This window comes from Chelonia mydas, chromosome 1 (assembly GCF_015237465.2).
Source record: "Chelonia mydas isolate rCheMyd1 chromosome 1, rCheMyd1.pri.v2, whole genome shotgun sequence".
NCBI classification, from domain to species: domain Eukaryota; kingdom Metazoa; phylum Chordata; order Testudines; family Cheloniidae; genus Chelonia; species Chelonia mydas.
The window spans coordinates 298,589,112-298,604,125 of NC_057849.1; the positions used below are offsets into that span (position 1 = coordinate 298,589,112).

Here is a 15,014-nt window from a genome sequence, read left to right on the forward strand (position 1 = left end):
CACTATAAGTTTAATAATTGTATCCATAACTTCTTAATCAAAAAGGTTGGCTGCCAACAGCTGCTACCATTAGGGTCCCTGGGCCGAAACCTGGAGTAGAGGGCGGGCCTGGGTTCCCCTCAACCCACCACTACAGAAACACCTCCTGGGGTGGGAAAACAGGCCCCTGTCAGAACAGGAGGCTAAACTGCTTTTGCATGAGGCCAATTGCATATAGGAGCAATAAAGACTGTGGGAATTCTCTCACCAACCTCCATTGCTGGCTTATGATGAAAAGGGCTCAGTAGACTGTATCCCTGGCCCTAGAGACTACGTGGAGGGTTGCAGTGAGCCTCTGAACCTAGCATGAAGCGCAGGACCCATGGGGACAAGGTCGGAGTTCTGCCACAATATGTAAAGAATATTGCTCGGGTACTACATGAGCCAAAAACTGTAGGATGATTTTAAAACTAAGCTTTCCAGGTGCAGTACTTAATTCTCAGTGAGAAAAGTCTAACATGTTTGAAGAAATTTGATTTGGTAATAAAGTTATGGTTTCAAAAAGTACATATTATGCACACAGTATAATTTTCCATTACATTTTTAACACTATACCCAGGTGTACTGGGAATATCTGGGAGTGCCACACATGAAAAGAACCACTGCAGCACCATATAATGCTTCATGCCTGTATGTGATGTTATCTGCATCAGATCCAGATTGAAATTTAAGCTGTTTTTAAGGCAGAATTTTAACAAGTTCAGTATTTTTACTAGTGTTGAAATAAGTTCCCCTGGGCACCAGTTCATAAAAGTTTACTTCTAAAACTATTAGAAAATACAGTAAAACATGAGGTACAGATAAACTGCACTAGTTGCAGTTTAACTAAATTATGGAATGTAAACTACTGTTCATTTTTTAAGACGATGCACACATTCCTTAAAAATGCCTGTAAAAGATCTGAGAAATGAGATACAGCAAATCAATTTTAATATTAGTAGCATCCCAGTGGACCAAAATCATGATGAATTCTCAGTCATTTAAAAGTATTTTCTATCTATCCAGCATGTCAGTAAGAATCACTATAGCATCTGTCAGCCTTTTCCCCTGCAAGTATCTACAATACAAGAAGGGTTCAATTCTGTAACAGCAGCAACTTTAGTCATGTCACAACAGCACGTCAGTTACTAATTCTAGAGGCTCTTGATAAATCCACAGTTCTGTAGGCTTTTTTTTTTTTTTGGCTGCAACTGTTGCCAGTATGATTAGTACTGCAGGACTCCAAGAACAACATTTTAAAACAGAATTAATACTACACATGGTCCCATCAGTTAAGGCCCTATGAAACTTTCCATTGGCTTCAATGGCTAGATGATAAAAATTCACTCCAAAATGAAAAAGTGACAAATTCTCAGTTGGTGAGAAATTTCCACAAAAATAAAGTGCTCTCCCACAAAATATTGATAGACATGCAGAAACAAACACCTCTGATATTAAGATTTTTTTTGTTCTCCTATATAACAAAACTGATTAAATTTAAAATTAAATTAAAGATTAAAGATTAAAATTAAGATTAAAATCAGATTTTGTATTTAAATACATTTTCTCAAATAAACTATTTAAAATTAAATTTGAAGTTATATTAAGGCCTCAACTTACTAGAATCTATTAAAATCATTTAAATAAAGTATGCTGCATCAGTGAGACTTCCTCAAATTTTAATGAGTTAAAGGGTGCTGCTTTTTTAAAATTATATACAGAATCAGAGGGAAAACGTTCTTTTCTGAGGTCAACTCAAGTTTATAAATACGTCAGAATGTCAGGTACCTCATTAAGTATCTGAGGGTACATCTTCACTACCCGCTGGATCAGTGGGCAGTGATCGATCTATCGGGGATCGATTTATCACATTTTGTCTAGACGCAATAAATCAATCCCCGAATTGACACCTGTACTCCACCTCAGCAGGAGGAGTAAGCGGAGTCAACGGGGGAGCCACCACAGTCAACTCGCCGCCATGAGGATGGCCAGGTAAGTCGAACTAAGATGCTTCGACTTCAGCTACGCGAATAGCGTAGCTGAAGTTGTGTATCTTAGTTCGAACCCCCTCCCTAGTGTAGCCCAGGCCTAAGTCAGATGGGTTCGCAGCTAGGTTTGATTTTTTAAAATGGCTTCTTGTTAAACACAAGTACCTTTTAACATGTGCTGAATACATAAGAAAATATAAATTTAATCAAAATACATTTTGCATTTAAAACTGATTAAAGAAATATTAACAGTAGTTGATGAACTAACTGTTTCTGGTAGTCATGGTAAGGATTTTCAAGAGTCTTTATGCACTTAAAGATGAAGATAGGTTTCTAGTTTGATTCCTTCTCCCCCCACCCCGACCCTCCAAAAAGCACCTAAACAGATTAGGTAGCTATCTGCATTTTCAGGTACCTAAATATCTTTAAAAATCTGACCCAGTTTCCTTCAAATTTTGAGAATTAGTAGTTCTCATCCTCTTCCACCTCTTTTTTTATTGAAAAAGTAAGCTTTCCAGCTTTTCCAACTCCCATTCAGTTTCTCAACTTTGAATGAACTAATCCAAATGAAGAAAATGTCCTGTCTACCTGCTGCCTAAACTAAAACCAAAGAGCTTTTCTGCACAACAGAATCTGAAACCAACTATATTTGGACAAATATAAATACCAGCATTTGCTCCATTGTAAAGAATGTAAATAACTTAGATTTGGGCTACACTGGTGGGGCGGTTTACGAACTAAAATACGCAAACTTCAGCTATGCTATTAGCATAGCTCAAGTCAAAGTACCTTAGTTAGACTTACCTGGCCATCCTCACGGCGGCGAGTCGACCATGGCGGCTCCCCCATCGACTCCGCTTACTCCTCCTGCCGAGGTGGAATACAGGCGTCGATTCGGGGATTGATTTATCGTGTCTAGATGAGACATGATAAATTGATCCCTGATAGATCGATCACTACCCTCCAATCCGGCGAGTAGTGAAGACGTACCCTTATTTTATATAGCTCATGTATTCACTGACCTTTAACATTCTATGACAGAATCAAAAGTGAAATGAATCAAATTGCATTTTCACATATTTAAGCTTCATCTTTAGGGGCAGAGATACCATTGAATAATTTGTTTGTTCCCCTTTTCTTAAGAACACCTGGAGAACCCCCTTGGCTATTACAGTATAATAACTGGCTATTAGTTAGTGTTGATGCATCATCTTTCGAAGCCTTATGCAGATTAAGGGGTGAGCACACAGCATTCTGTCTAGGCAGAAAAGGAGAATGATGTACAGTTGATATTCAACATATGTTGCTTAGTGAGGAGGGAAACCGCCCCCGGGTATGGAGAAGTTGGTGATAGGTGATATTTTGTTGAATACAGCACCTCATCCTCTAAATGTTCTGTAGAATTTTCCAGTCAAAACTTTCAGGCTCTATTGTGTGACGGAGAATGATGGTTCTGCACAATCTTTCATATAATGGGACTAAAGATTCTCACATGGGCCAGAGCCTGATGGAGACACAACATTTTAAAAAAATGAAGGTGTTGCTTGTAATATAAGTCTTCAGAATGTAGACTGATTATTGGTCATTGTGATCTTTCATAATCCTCCTCCATCTCATCTATCACAAGAAATCAGAAATCCAATCTTAATATTTTTGCTTCTAATGATCATTTCTCTCTCCCTGCTCCCATCCTTTCCTATATGGTCTGTGAAAATCTTCATCCTCTTCAGCACTTCTCAAGATTCTGTTCCTAAATTCAATGTCATTAATATGATATCAGCAATACCATTAAGGAGGAACTGTCAGGGTTCTCCTTCCATCTCCCACTCTTCCCTACAGACATACAAGTCAAACTGATAGAGCACTGTCAGGATCTCCTGGATGTATATCTCCTTAAAAGGTGTGGATGAGGAAGCAGCTCTCTTCCACTTCATGCCCCAGTGCACTAAGCCTCCTCAGCATCTGAACAAGAGCAGACCAGCTGACAGTTTTCGAAGAGGCTGCAAACTCTGTTAGTGCAAACAGCTACATTTGTAAACTACCAGCTGAACCACTTGGTGATCAAAGGAGATTATGGACTATTTAATTGTTTTATATTTCAAGAACTATAATCTTCAGTCACATGTTGTCACAGTGAAAAATATTCTGTATTAGAAGGAAATGCTTTCTAAAAACTAAAAGGTAATTCATTGCCAAAGAACTTGGTTATAGGGAAAGAAATAAAATAGCAGGGAAGAAGATTTTTGTCCTTGTTTCATTACTGGGTATTAAGACGGCCTGGAATGTTTGTCAACTTTCTTTTTTTTTTTTTTTTTGCGCACACATTTTGAGTTCAGGCCTTCAGGGTGGGTCAGACCATGATACTCCATCTAGTATTTTCCCCCATTTTATTAATAGAGAGACTCAGGCCTTGCTCTAAAAATCTCTGTACAAACAAACAAATCTGCTTTCACATTCCAGTGATAAGAATTTATCCTACATGTTTCAGTTTATAATCTCCATTGGTTATCACTCTTAGCTGCTCTTGCTTGGTTACCATAATCAGTGCATTTCTACATGCACAAACGTTCATACTTTTCAGTGCTCAAGCTAGGTAGGGAAAGAGGAAGCTTTTAAACTTGAAAGATTGTTTTGAATTACCAAATATAAGTTTCCTCATCACAAGCATTCTAATGACCCATCCACCCAAAAATCCTTCTCTTCTGCCCATTAGTGCTTCCGTGAGTCTGGGTTTAGTTATCCATTTTCTTGTCTTCATACAATGCACAGTTATATGCCAGACGATTAACAAATAGCCACAATACACAAAAACAGCTAGCAGGGAGAATGAATACTCCAATATTTATAAAAACTTTTTAAAAAATTATAGCTGTACTTCAGTCACTAGATAAAGTGCAAAGTCATTAACACTTAACATGTCTGATAAGAGATTCAAATCAGCGGCAGCATGTGCAGATACGGTGTACGTTGTTGAAAATATGCTCAACTCTTCCCCCAGAAAGCGCACCCGTAACTCTTTAAGTACTCTAAAATAGACATGCTTGGCTGGATTCCTTTGAAATTTGATGTGCCTCAAGAGGATGCACGGTAGGGTAGATGACCCAAATTTGGGGTATTTTGAGTTAGGGGTTGCAGAGATACACGCCCCCCCATAGCCATTTTTCAAAAAGTTTCCAGGTGGGGTTTTTTGCCCAGAGCTTGAGATCAAACTGTTGATGTGATGTGGGTCAAAACAGTCTCAATCTGTGGAGTTTTACCCAAGGCAGTGTATGGCACCCACTAAAACTTTGGGAGACCCAAACTAAACAGTATTTATAAAAATACTCACTTTTTACAGTGCAAATATGCCAATAAAAAAAAAGCTAGAGGATTTCCATTCCTGCCATTTGATATGGTTTAAACCTCAACTCTTACGTGCTCTAAAATCTGATCAGTTAATTGGATTGCTTCAGTATTTGGTGTGACACATAGGGGAACGGGATAGCATTAGTGATCCAGATTTGGGGACATATGACAAAGGAGTTCCCAAGTTACTGAGTACCCTCTCCCAAAAAAACCCATACAAAAAAGTTTCCTTCTGCTGCCTTGTACTGTTAGACTGAGAGGTTCTAATGGCTGGGTAAATCAGAGACCTCATTAAGATTGATGTGAACTCACCCTTCAGTTAACGTAACTAAGACTGCGAGTCTGCCAGGAAGGTCGTGGATTCCATGACTTTCCGTGACCTCTGTAGCGGCTAGTGCTGGCTCAGGGGCTGCCCGAGCCTGGCAGCCCCCGGGCAAGCAGCAGCAGTTTGGGTGTGTGGGAGGGGGTTGGGGAGTGCAGGGAGGCGCTTACCTCAGGGTGGGGGGCTCTCCAGCTCCCACTGGCATGATCCCCCTGAAGCTCCTATTGGCTGCGGCGGAGGGGTGAAGAGAGGTCTCCGTGCCATGCACTGCCCGTGGATCCTGCCCCCGCAGCTCCTATTGGCTGCGATTCCTGGCCAATAGGAGCTGTGGCAGCCGGTGGTTGCGGCAGGAGCAGCATAGGCTGAGCCCCTGCCATGGCCCCTGCAGCCTTGGAGCTGCAGGGACATGGAGCTGGGTAGGAAGCCCCTGCCAGCCCCACCAACCTTCCCCCCAGCACGAGCAGGGGTCCCAGGCTGCAAGCCACAGCTCCCTCCCTCCCCACCCCCCGGACCAGGCGCCCACCCAGAGCACCCACAGCCCCCCTGCCCAAGTTTTGGTCACGGCAGGTATTTTTAGTAAAAGTCATGGACAGGTCATGGGCCCATGAATTTTTGTTTACGGCCCATGACCGGTCCATAAGAATGGCCATACGGGGTCAGACCAAAGATCCATCTATCCCAGTATCCTGTCTTCTGACAGTGGCTGGTGCCCCAGAGGGAATGAACAGAACAGGTAACCATCAAGTGATCCATCCCCTGTAGCTCATTCCCAGCTTCTGGCAAACAGAGGCTAGACACACCATTCCTGCCCATCCTGGCTAATAGCCATTGATGGACCTATCCTCCATGAATTTATCTACTTTTAACAACCCTGTTAGAGTCCTGGCCTTCACAAAATCCTCTGGCAAAAAGTTCTACAGGTTGACTGTGTGTTGTGTGAAGAAATACTTCCTTTTGTTTGTTTTAAACCTGCTGCCTATTAATTTTATTTGGTGACCCTTAGTTCTTGTTATGAGTAGTAAATAACACTTCCTTATTTACTTTTGCCACACCAGTCATGATTTTTTACACCTCTGTCATATGCCCCCCTTAGTCGTCTTTTTTCCAAGCTTAAAAGTCCCAGTCTTATGAATCTCTCCTCATATGGCAGACACTCCATACCCCTAATAATTTCTGTTGCCCTTTTCTGAACCTTTCCCAATTCCAATATATATTTTTTGAGATGGAGCGACCACATCTGCACGCAGTATTCAAGAGGTGGGCGTACCATGGATTTATATAGAGTCAACATGACATTTTCTCTTATTATCTATCCCTTTCTTAATTATTTCCAGCATTCTGTTTTAGCTTTTTTGACTGCCGCTGCACATTGAGCGGATGTTTTCAGAGAACTATCCACAATGATGCCAAGATCTCTTTCTTGAGTGGTAGCAGCTAATTTAGACCCCATCATTTCATATGTATAGTGGGGATTATGCTTTCCAATGTGCATTACTTTGCATTTATCACCACTGAATTTCATCTGCCATTTTGTTGCCCAGTCACCCAGTTTTGAGAGATCCTTTTGTACTCTTTGCCGTCTGCCTGGGACTTAACAATCTTGAGTAGTTTTGAATCATCTGCAAATTTTGCCACCTCACTGTTTACCCTTTTCCAGATCATTTATGAATATGTTGAATAGGACTTGATCCAGAACAGACTGCTGGGGGACATTGCTATTTACCTTGCTCCATTCTGAAAACTGACCATTTATTCCTACCCTTGTTTTCCTATCTTTTAACCAGTTACCAATCTATGAGAGGACCTTCTCTCTTATCCCATTACTGCTTACTTTGCTTAAGACCCTTTGGTGAGGGACCTTGTTAAAAGCTTTCTGAAAATCTAAATGCACTATCTCCACTGGGTCCCCCTTGTCCACATGCTTGTTGACCCCTTAAAGAATTCTAGTAGATTGGTGAGGCATGATTTCCCTTTACAAAAAACATGTTGACTATTACCCAACAAATCATGTTCATCTATGTGCAGGGCAACCTGAACCATGCATTTCCTAGTTTTCAGAAGTTTGAGTTTTGCTCAATTCGCCGTTCTGCAGGAGAACATACACCAAGCAACTTTGTCATTGTTACTGAAGTGTTTTCCCATTGAACATACAAATAAAATCAGAAAAGCATTTAACATCCTTTAAGTGCTACATATAAAACATATAAAATCAAAACGGAAGTGGAAGATTAGTTTTCCCTCCCCTCATTGCTTGTTGCTACTTGACTTCTAGGTGTGTCAATTAATGTGCTCTTCTCAGTGCTACCTTCCTCCCCACCCCCTAAGTCAGTGGTTCTCAAACTTTTGTACTGGTGACCCTTTCAAATAACAAGCCTCTGAGTGCGACCGCCTCCCTTATAAATTAAAAACTTTTATATATTTAACACCATTATAAATGCTGGATGCAAAGTGGGGTTTGGGGTGGAGGCTGACCGCTCACGATCACCCATGTAATAACCTCGCGACCCTTTGAGGGGTCCCAACCCCAGTTTGAGAACCCCTGCCCTAAGTCTTCCTTCTGTTTGCAAGGGAGAAGAGACTCTGAACATGGAATCTTCGCAAAACTCTTTCCAACACACGTATCACCGATAATAAAAATTTTACAGTAGGAACTTTGTTGATTCATGAAGCAGAAGAATCCATCCCACTCTTCCCTAGCCTTAGTGGGTCTGCCGAGCTAACAGCTGTAAAAAGTAAGTAGCAAAACCCTGAAGCAGCAGGCCTGACTCAACGCGCAGGGCCTGTTTAGGGAAATATTTTTACTCTGATAGCTCAGAACCATATTTTAAACCCAATTGACTTGTCATTGCAGTTTCAACCCAGACAGCCTTCTAAAACTTCCCACAACCGGATGTCTGCAGCTGCATTCCGTTACCTCAGAATACAGTGCTGGTACTTTAGTTTCTTTATTTTTGAAAGAACCTCACAAATTGAGATTCTTATATTTATTATACTTAGAACTGCTCCTCTCTCTAATCATTAGAAACCTTAAATGTACCCACTGTACACATACATTCAAGCTCAATTCTCTCTGCACAGTCACCTGCTTAGTTTGTCACACCGAGGTCACCTAAGTGCAAAGCTGACGATCACAGAGTATATGCAACTTTCTACTCAGCTTAATAGTGTCATGGACCATTGATTCAGACTGGTGCCTCTTGTTCCCATTATCCTGCCAAACTGCCTGTTCAGATAAGTTGTACTGGCTGGCTTGGTACCGCTGGGTGTTCAAAAACTGCGTGCTGGATCTGTGTGCGATTATCTATTGTGCATAATTACAGGAAGTTGATATTTTGCTGTGACCGCATAATTGAAGTACTTTGTCTAGCTGAACTCCCACTGTTCTTAGGTTTGCCTCTACTGTTACCCCTCTTACCAGCATTTTGAGTGACTTTCCCTGGTAAAGTGCTTTTCTTATCATTTACGAGCCACATGATCTCAAGCACTGAATCCTGAATTCTTATGCATTAACTACTTGCAGCTCTGATGGACAAAGACAGAAGCAACTCATATAGTATCCTCACAAATGGAAATGCAATTGTGTGCGATATGAAGACAGAAAAAAAATCACTCCATAAGAAAAAAAGTAATGACAAACAACTATGCATCTAGCTAGATGTAGGGAGCATCAAGGAGATGATACAAGTAGGTATGGTCTCATTTAACATCCACATTATTAAACAGCCTTTAATTCAGATACTAAATCAAGCCTCCTGTTCTTTCTAGCACCTCAACACCAAGAAAACCTCTTAATATATGCAAGATTCTATTCTTACTGACCTTAAATATTATGCATGCACACACTGCTGCACAATAGGAGACAGAACAGAGCAGGGGCCCTGGGAAGAGTGGAGTAGAGCAGGGGTTCACACCTCTTCCATCCCAAAACCTATGCAGGAAAATTGGAGAGGGACCCATCTCCTCCTGCTTTCTAGTCTGTCTCTGGAGCTGATAAAGAGTCAATAGTTAACTTGCCCCCCCCCCCCAAAAAAGTCACCTGCCAATATTACTGTTTAAACCAGGGGTTCTCAAACTTGATCTCAGGGGGTCACAAGGTTATTACATGGGGGGGGGGGGGGTTTGCAAGCTGTCAGCCTCCACCTCAAACCCCGCTTTGCCTCCAGCATTTATAATGGTGTTAAACATACACACAAGTGTTTTCATTTATAAGGGGGGGTCGCTCTCAGAGGCTTGCTATGTGAAAGGGGTCACCAGTACAAAAGTTTGAAAACCACTGATTTAAACTGTTATTTAGAAGTTAAGTGTCTAACCACCTAATCTTTGGCCCTGTTCACTGGATTTAATAGATAAATACAATGAACCAGGATTCATTTCTACTTGATTTTTTTTTTAAGTTAGGTGAACATCTCTTCATTTTATATGCTATACTGTATTAACTCCCTGACTAACTTATTTTCTACTGATGAGCAAGTGTAACTCAGACAGAGTAAACAAAATTTTGAAGAGAATAATTCTTAGTTTGAATTTGGGGGAGGAGTGAAGAAGGGGAGAGAAATCAGGGTTCTGATGGGAACTCAGGTTGCAACCTCAATTATGTAGTGGATACTGCACATCTCCATAATGCAAAATAATATTAGAGAACAAATTGTTTGTTTTCTGTTTTGTTTCTAGCCATTTTGTACAGAGACACTTAGGGCATGTACAAGTTATTCTAACAGAGTTAAAGGCACAAAGATACTAACTGATGTGGACACAAGATATTTATTAACATTACCAACCTGCCCTTCATTTCCCTAATTAATAATACATACAACTTGTTCACAGAAGATATGGCACAGAAGCAATATCTAGAAACGCTCCTGAAACTGCTAACAAAATACTGTGGCAGCTAAGCAGTCATAAGAGTTGACCCATGAATTTAAGAACATAAATTAAATTTACTAATTTTATTTTTTAAAAGCATATTAAAATTGAATGAGTATATTTATGTAGTCTCATTACTCTACTATACTTGTTGTACAGTATGAATGTCTTCCCATTATAATAAGGTGGCAGAAATTTTAAACTATAATAAAAGGTACAAAAGTTAGTGCTATTCTAGGACCAAAAGTTTAAAAAAAATTATTAATTTGAGTTAAGGTTGAAAACAAGTCAGAATATTGAGGGAAAAATACCTTAGAAAAGTAATGCATTTGTTATTTATTTATGTACTTTTAAAAATAAATAACTCAGGAAACCAAGAAGTTCCAAAAAAGTTAGACTTCAAGAAGTCATTTGGAAGTACACAGGTAATGTCAAAGAACTCTGCCCATTTTTTTTGGTAAAAGGAGTGTAATCTTAGGCACCCAGTCCATATTTAGGCAAAGTGGATTGAGTTTCAAGAGTGCTAAATACTCAGCAGTTTCCCACTGAAGCACTTTCCTCTTAAATGTTCCCTTTGTCCAAACCCAAATTGTATTATAAATCACACCAAGAACATTAACAAGATAGAAGTGTTCCACAAGTGATTATGAGTTTTTCCTTAAATTAAAAAAAAGACTATTGTCAATCTCAGAATAAATTATGGGCCACTATTTTTGTAACATTAGCTTCCAAAAAATGTGATGATACAAATATTTTCTGAAGCATATTAATATATACTTACTTTTTTTTTTTTTTTTTTAACTTTCTTTCCTTTTTTAAAAACTATAAAAAGTTGCATTGGAAATACATTAGGGCAATGCAATTTCACAGAAGTCAATGTTATACGACTGGGAAAAACTTCTCTTTTGCAAACTTTTTTTTTTTTATTATAGCAAAAAGTTACAACTTACTCCTCTGATATGGTTTCATGATTTGTAAAGCTGAAGTTGGATAAGGGTTCTTCAATTTTGGGATTCTGGAGAACATTTAAGGCTGAAGTGGTCTTAGATGCAACAACTGCTCTTTTCTCATCTTTTTCAAGTGCTTTTCTCTTTCCGCCATTTTGAAAATATTCTCGGCATACACTAAAAAAGAAAATATCCAAAGTAATATTTCAGCAGACCAGTGGTAATGAGGGTTAGCAATACTTATAACTATAGGTACCTTGAGTTTACACGTTATCTAAAACTTGCAGGTACATTAATTATTATGAAAAACTGATTATACCAAGCTTCGAGATGATCAAGACTTTTGTAAAAGTTATTACTGGGGTTTACCTATATTAATTTGAACTCAGCAGCAGCATGACAAACTGAGAATGAAGGAAAAAAGAATTTTAAATGGAATTCATTAAAGGATACAAACACTTAATAACTAGAGTTTCATAACAAAGTCCCATATTAAAACTACAATACATATTCAAAGAGGAAAACCCACAATGCTACCTGTAGAATGCATTGTTTCCAACAGTTTTCATAAGGCACTTATTATCCTTATGTCTTTGGCCATTTATCTTCCATTCAGATCACATATGAAATGAGGAGTGGCTTAATTGCTTCCAGATGTTTTGATCCAGACGCAGCAGTCAAAAGCTAGATTAAGTTAATGTGAGGTATATGGATTGTTTTCCCTTTTGGATAAATTCCGTATTATCTATACATAAATGGATCCTAACTTTCAAGGAGAGGGAATGTGGACCTAATGAAGATATCCTTATCAGAGCTACAATTAGAAGTATATTCAACCTTTTCCCCCACTTACGTACTAGCTCTGTAGTCTCCAGAAATGGGGAGGCTTAGCAAGTACTTGTAAGACACTTATTGGAAAGGAGGAATATAATCCAGTCATAAGGACTGGTGTAGGTAAACTAGCAGGAAAGCAGAGAAGACTTAATTATAAGCATCAAGACCCACGGAGGGCAAGAATACAACTGTTTATACGCATATATGAGCAATATCAACCAGAGCACAGAAGAGGTTCACCTTTGGATTACAGAGCTTTTCCCCCTATTATATAGCTTTGCTATTGTTGACTGTGTCATGGGTCATTGTAGGCTCCCAGGTTAAGACTAGAAAGGCTGGAATTGTCTCAGCATATAGGATAATATAAAGCCTTGTTTCTACTAGGAATCTTGTTCTAAAACACAATGAAGATTTTTCAACTTCAAGTTTCACATGATATAAACAAAATAAAAAAGCAGCTAAACATTTACAATCTGTTTTTTTCATAGATCAGAGGCTTTGCATCTCTTCTTACTGAGAGAGATATTGGTTTTGATATAGGGATCTAATTTCAGGTTCTTAGACAGTTATAATGTTTAAAACAGATTCTGAACTGAGACAGATGTCAAAGATTTTTTTGGAAGAACATCTTTGGATGCAGTTTCTCCCATTGAGGATTCAAGGATTGCACTAGAACAGAGAGATCTTGAGATTATTCTATCAATTACCACAAGTTCAATGTTCTGATTCTGTTGAAGCATTAGAAAAGCAATTTATGATTTTATTAGGCAAGAAGAATTTTTAGATAGTTCTGCTGATCACCACCTTACAAGTGAGAGAAAATCCAGACTGGCATTAAAAAAAACCAACCAAACAAAAAAAACCCCCCGAACAAGACAACATGAAATTCCATCTGTATCTAATTTAGGGCCCACTTCATCCCTTCCTTCTTGAAGGAACATAAGTAAATTTCAGAACCAGCCAAAGCATCTATACTTAAAAGTTTTCTTAGCATAGCTATGTTAGATACCACATAGCTATGCTAGAAAAAGCCCTAATTTAGATGCAGTTATACCATTAAAAGAGTGCTTTTGCCATAACTTATTTTGCTTGCAGAACCAGATTAGCTATAAAAGCTAAAGCATTCTTTTGCCAGTAGATGCTATTTATATACAAGGAGGATTTTGCTATAACCACGAAACCTCTAAGTGAAGACTTGATTTGGAGTTATTTTCCAAAATGTGTCTTTCTGCTTCCCTTTATATTCCCAGACTGCTGCGCTGGGCATCACAAAATGGGGAAGAGATGGCCAGCCCTCTGTGGAGACAGAGGTGGTTAGGGACTATTTAGAAAAGCTGGACGTGCACAAGTCCATGGGGCCGGACGAGTTGCATCCGAGAGTGCTGAAGGAATTGGCTGCTGTGATTGCAGAGCCCTTGGCCATTATCTTTGAAAACTCGTGGCGAACGGGGGAAGTCCCGGATGACTGGAAAAAGGCTAATGTAGTGCCAATCTTTAAAAAAGGGAAGAAGGAGGATCCTGGGAACTACAGGCCAGTCAGCCTCACCTCAGTCCCTGGAAAAATCATGGAGCAGGTCCTCAAAGAATCAATCCTGAAGCACTTACATGAGAGGAAAGTGATCAGGAACAGTCAGCATGGATTCACCAAGGGAAGGTCATGCCTGACTAATCTAATCGCCTTTTATGATGAGATTACTGGTTCTGTGGATGAAGGGAAAGCAGTGGATGTATTGTTTCTTGACTTTAGCAAAGCTTTTGACACCGTCTCCCACAGTATTCTTGTCAGCAAGTTAAGGAAGTATGGGCTGGATGAATGCACTATAAGGTGGGTAGAAAGCTGGCTAGATTGTCGGGCTCAACGGGTAGTGATCAATGGCTCCATGTCTAGTTGGCAGCCGGTGTCAAGTGGAGTGCCCCAGGGGTCGGTCCTGGGGCCGGTTTTGTTCAATATCTTCATAAATGATCTGGAGGATGGTGTGGATTGCACTCTCAGCAAATTTGCGGATGATACTAAACTGGGAGGAGTGGTAGATACGCTGGAGGGCAGGGATAGGATACAGAAGGACCTAGACAAATTGGAGGTTTGGGCCAAAAGAAATCTGATGAGGTTCAATAAGGATAAGTGCAGGGTCCTGCACTTAGGATGGAAGAATCCAATGCACCGCTACAGACTAGGGACCGAATGGCTAGGCAGCAGTTCTGCGGAAAAGGACCTAGGGGTGACAGTGGACGAGAAGCTGGATATGAGTCAGCAGTGTGCCCTTGTTGCCAAGAAGGCCAATGGCATTTTGGGATGTATAAGTAGGGGCATAGCGAGCAGATCGAGGGACGTGATCGTTCCCCTCTATTCGACACTGGTGAGGCCTCATCTGGAGTACTGTGTCCAGTTTTGGGCCCCACACTACAAGAAGGATGTGGATAAATTGGAGAGAGTCCAGCGAAGGGCAACAAAAATGATTAGGGGTCTAGAGCACATGACTTATGAGGAGAGGCTGAGGGAGCTGGGATTGTTTAGTCTGCAGAAGAGAAGAATGAGGGGGGATTTGATAGCTGCTTTCAACTACCTGAAAGGGGGTTCCAAAGAGGATGGCTCTAGACTGTTCTCAATGGTAGCAGATGACAGAACGAGGAGTAATGGTCTCAAGTTGCAATGGGGGAGGTTTAGATTGGATATTAGGAAAAACTTTTTCACTAAGA

The 15,014-nt window shown here is 40.0% G+C and overlaps 1 protein-coding gene across 2 annotated transcripts in view; it reads right to left on the reverse strand.

Annotated features, from left to right (window-relative positions):
- Positions 1 to 15,014, reverse strand: part of BMT2 (base methyltransferase of 25S rRNA 2 homolog) — a 62,260-nt gene that overhangs the window by 19,721 nt on the left and 27,525 nt on the right. Inside the window, exons 3-4 of one of the 2 annotated variants that reach the window (XM_043549651.1) lie at positions 11,487 to 11,660; positions 2,811 to 2,873 (exon numbers count right to left, since the gene is read on the reverse strand). In XM_043549651.1, the coding sequence (XP_043405586.1) occupies positions 2,811 to 2,873; positions 11,487 to 11,660 (237 nt within the window). The remainder of the gene's footprint in view (positions 1 to 2,810; positions 2,874 to 11,486; positions 11,661 to 15,014) is intronic. The other variant, XM_037888774.2, reaches the window with a different exon arrangement.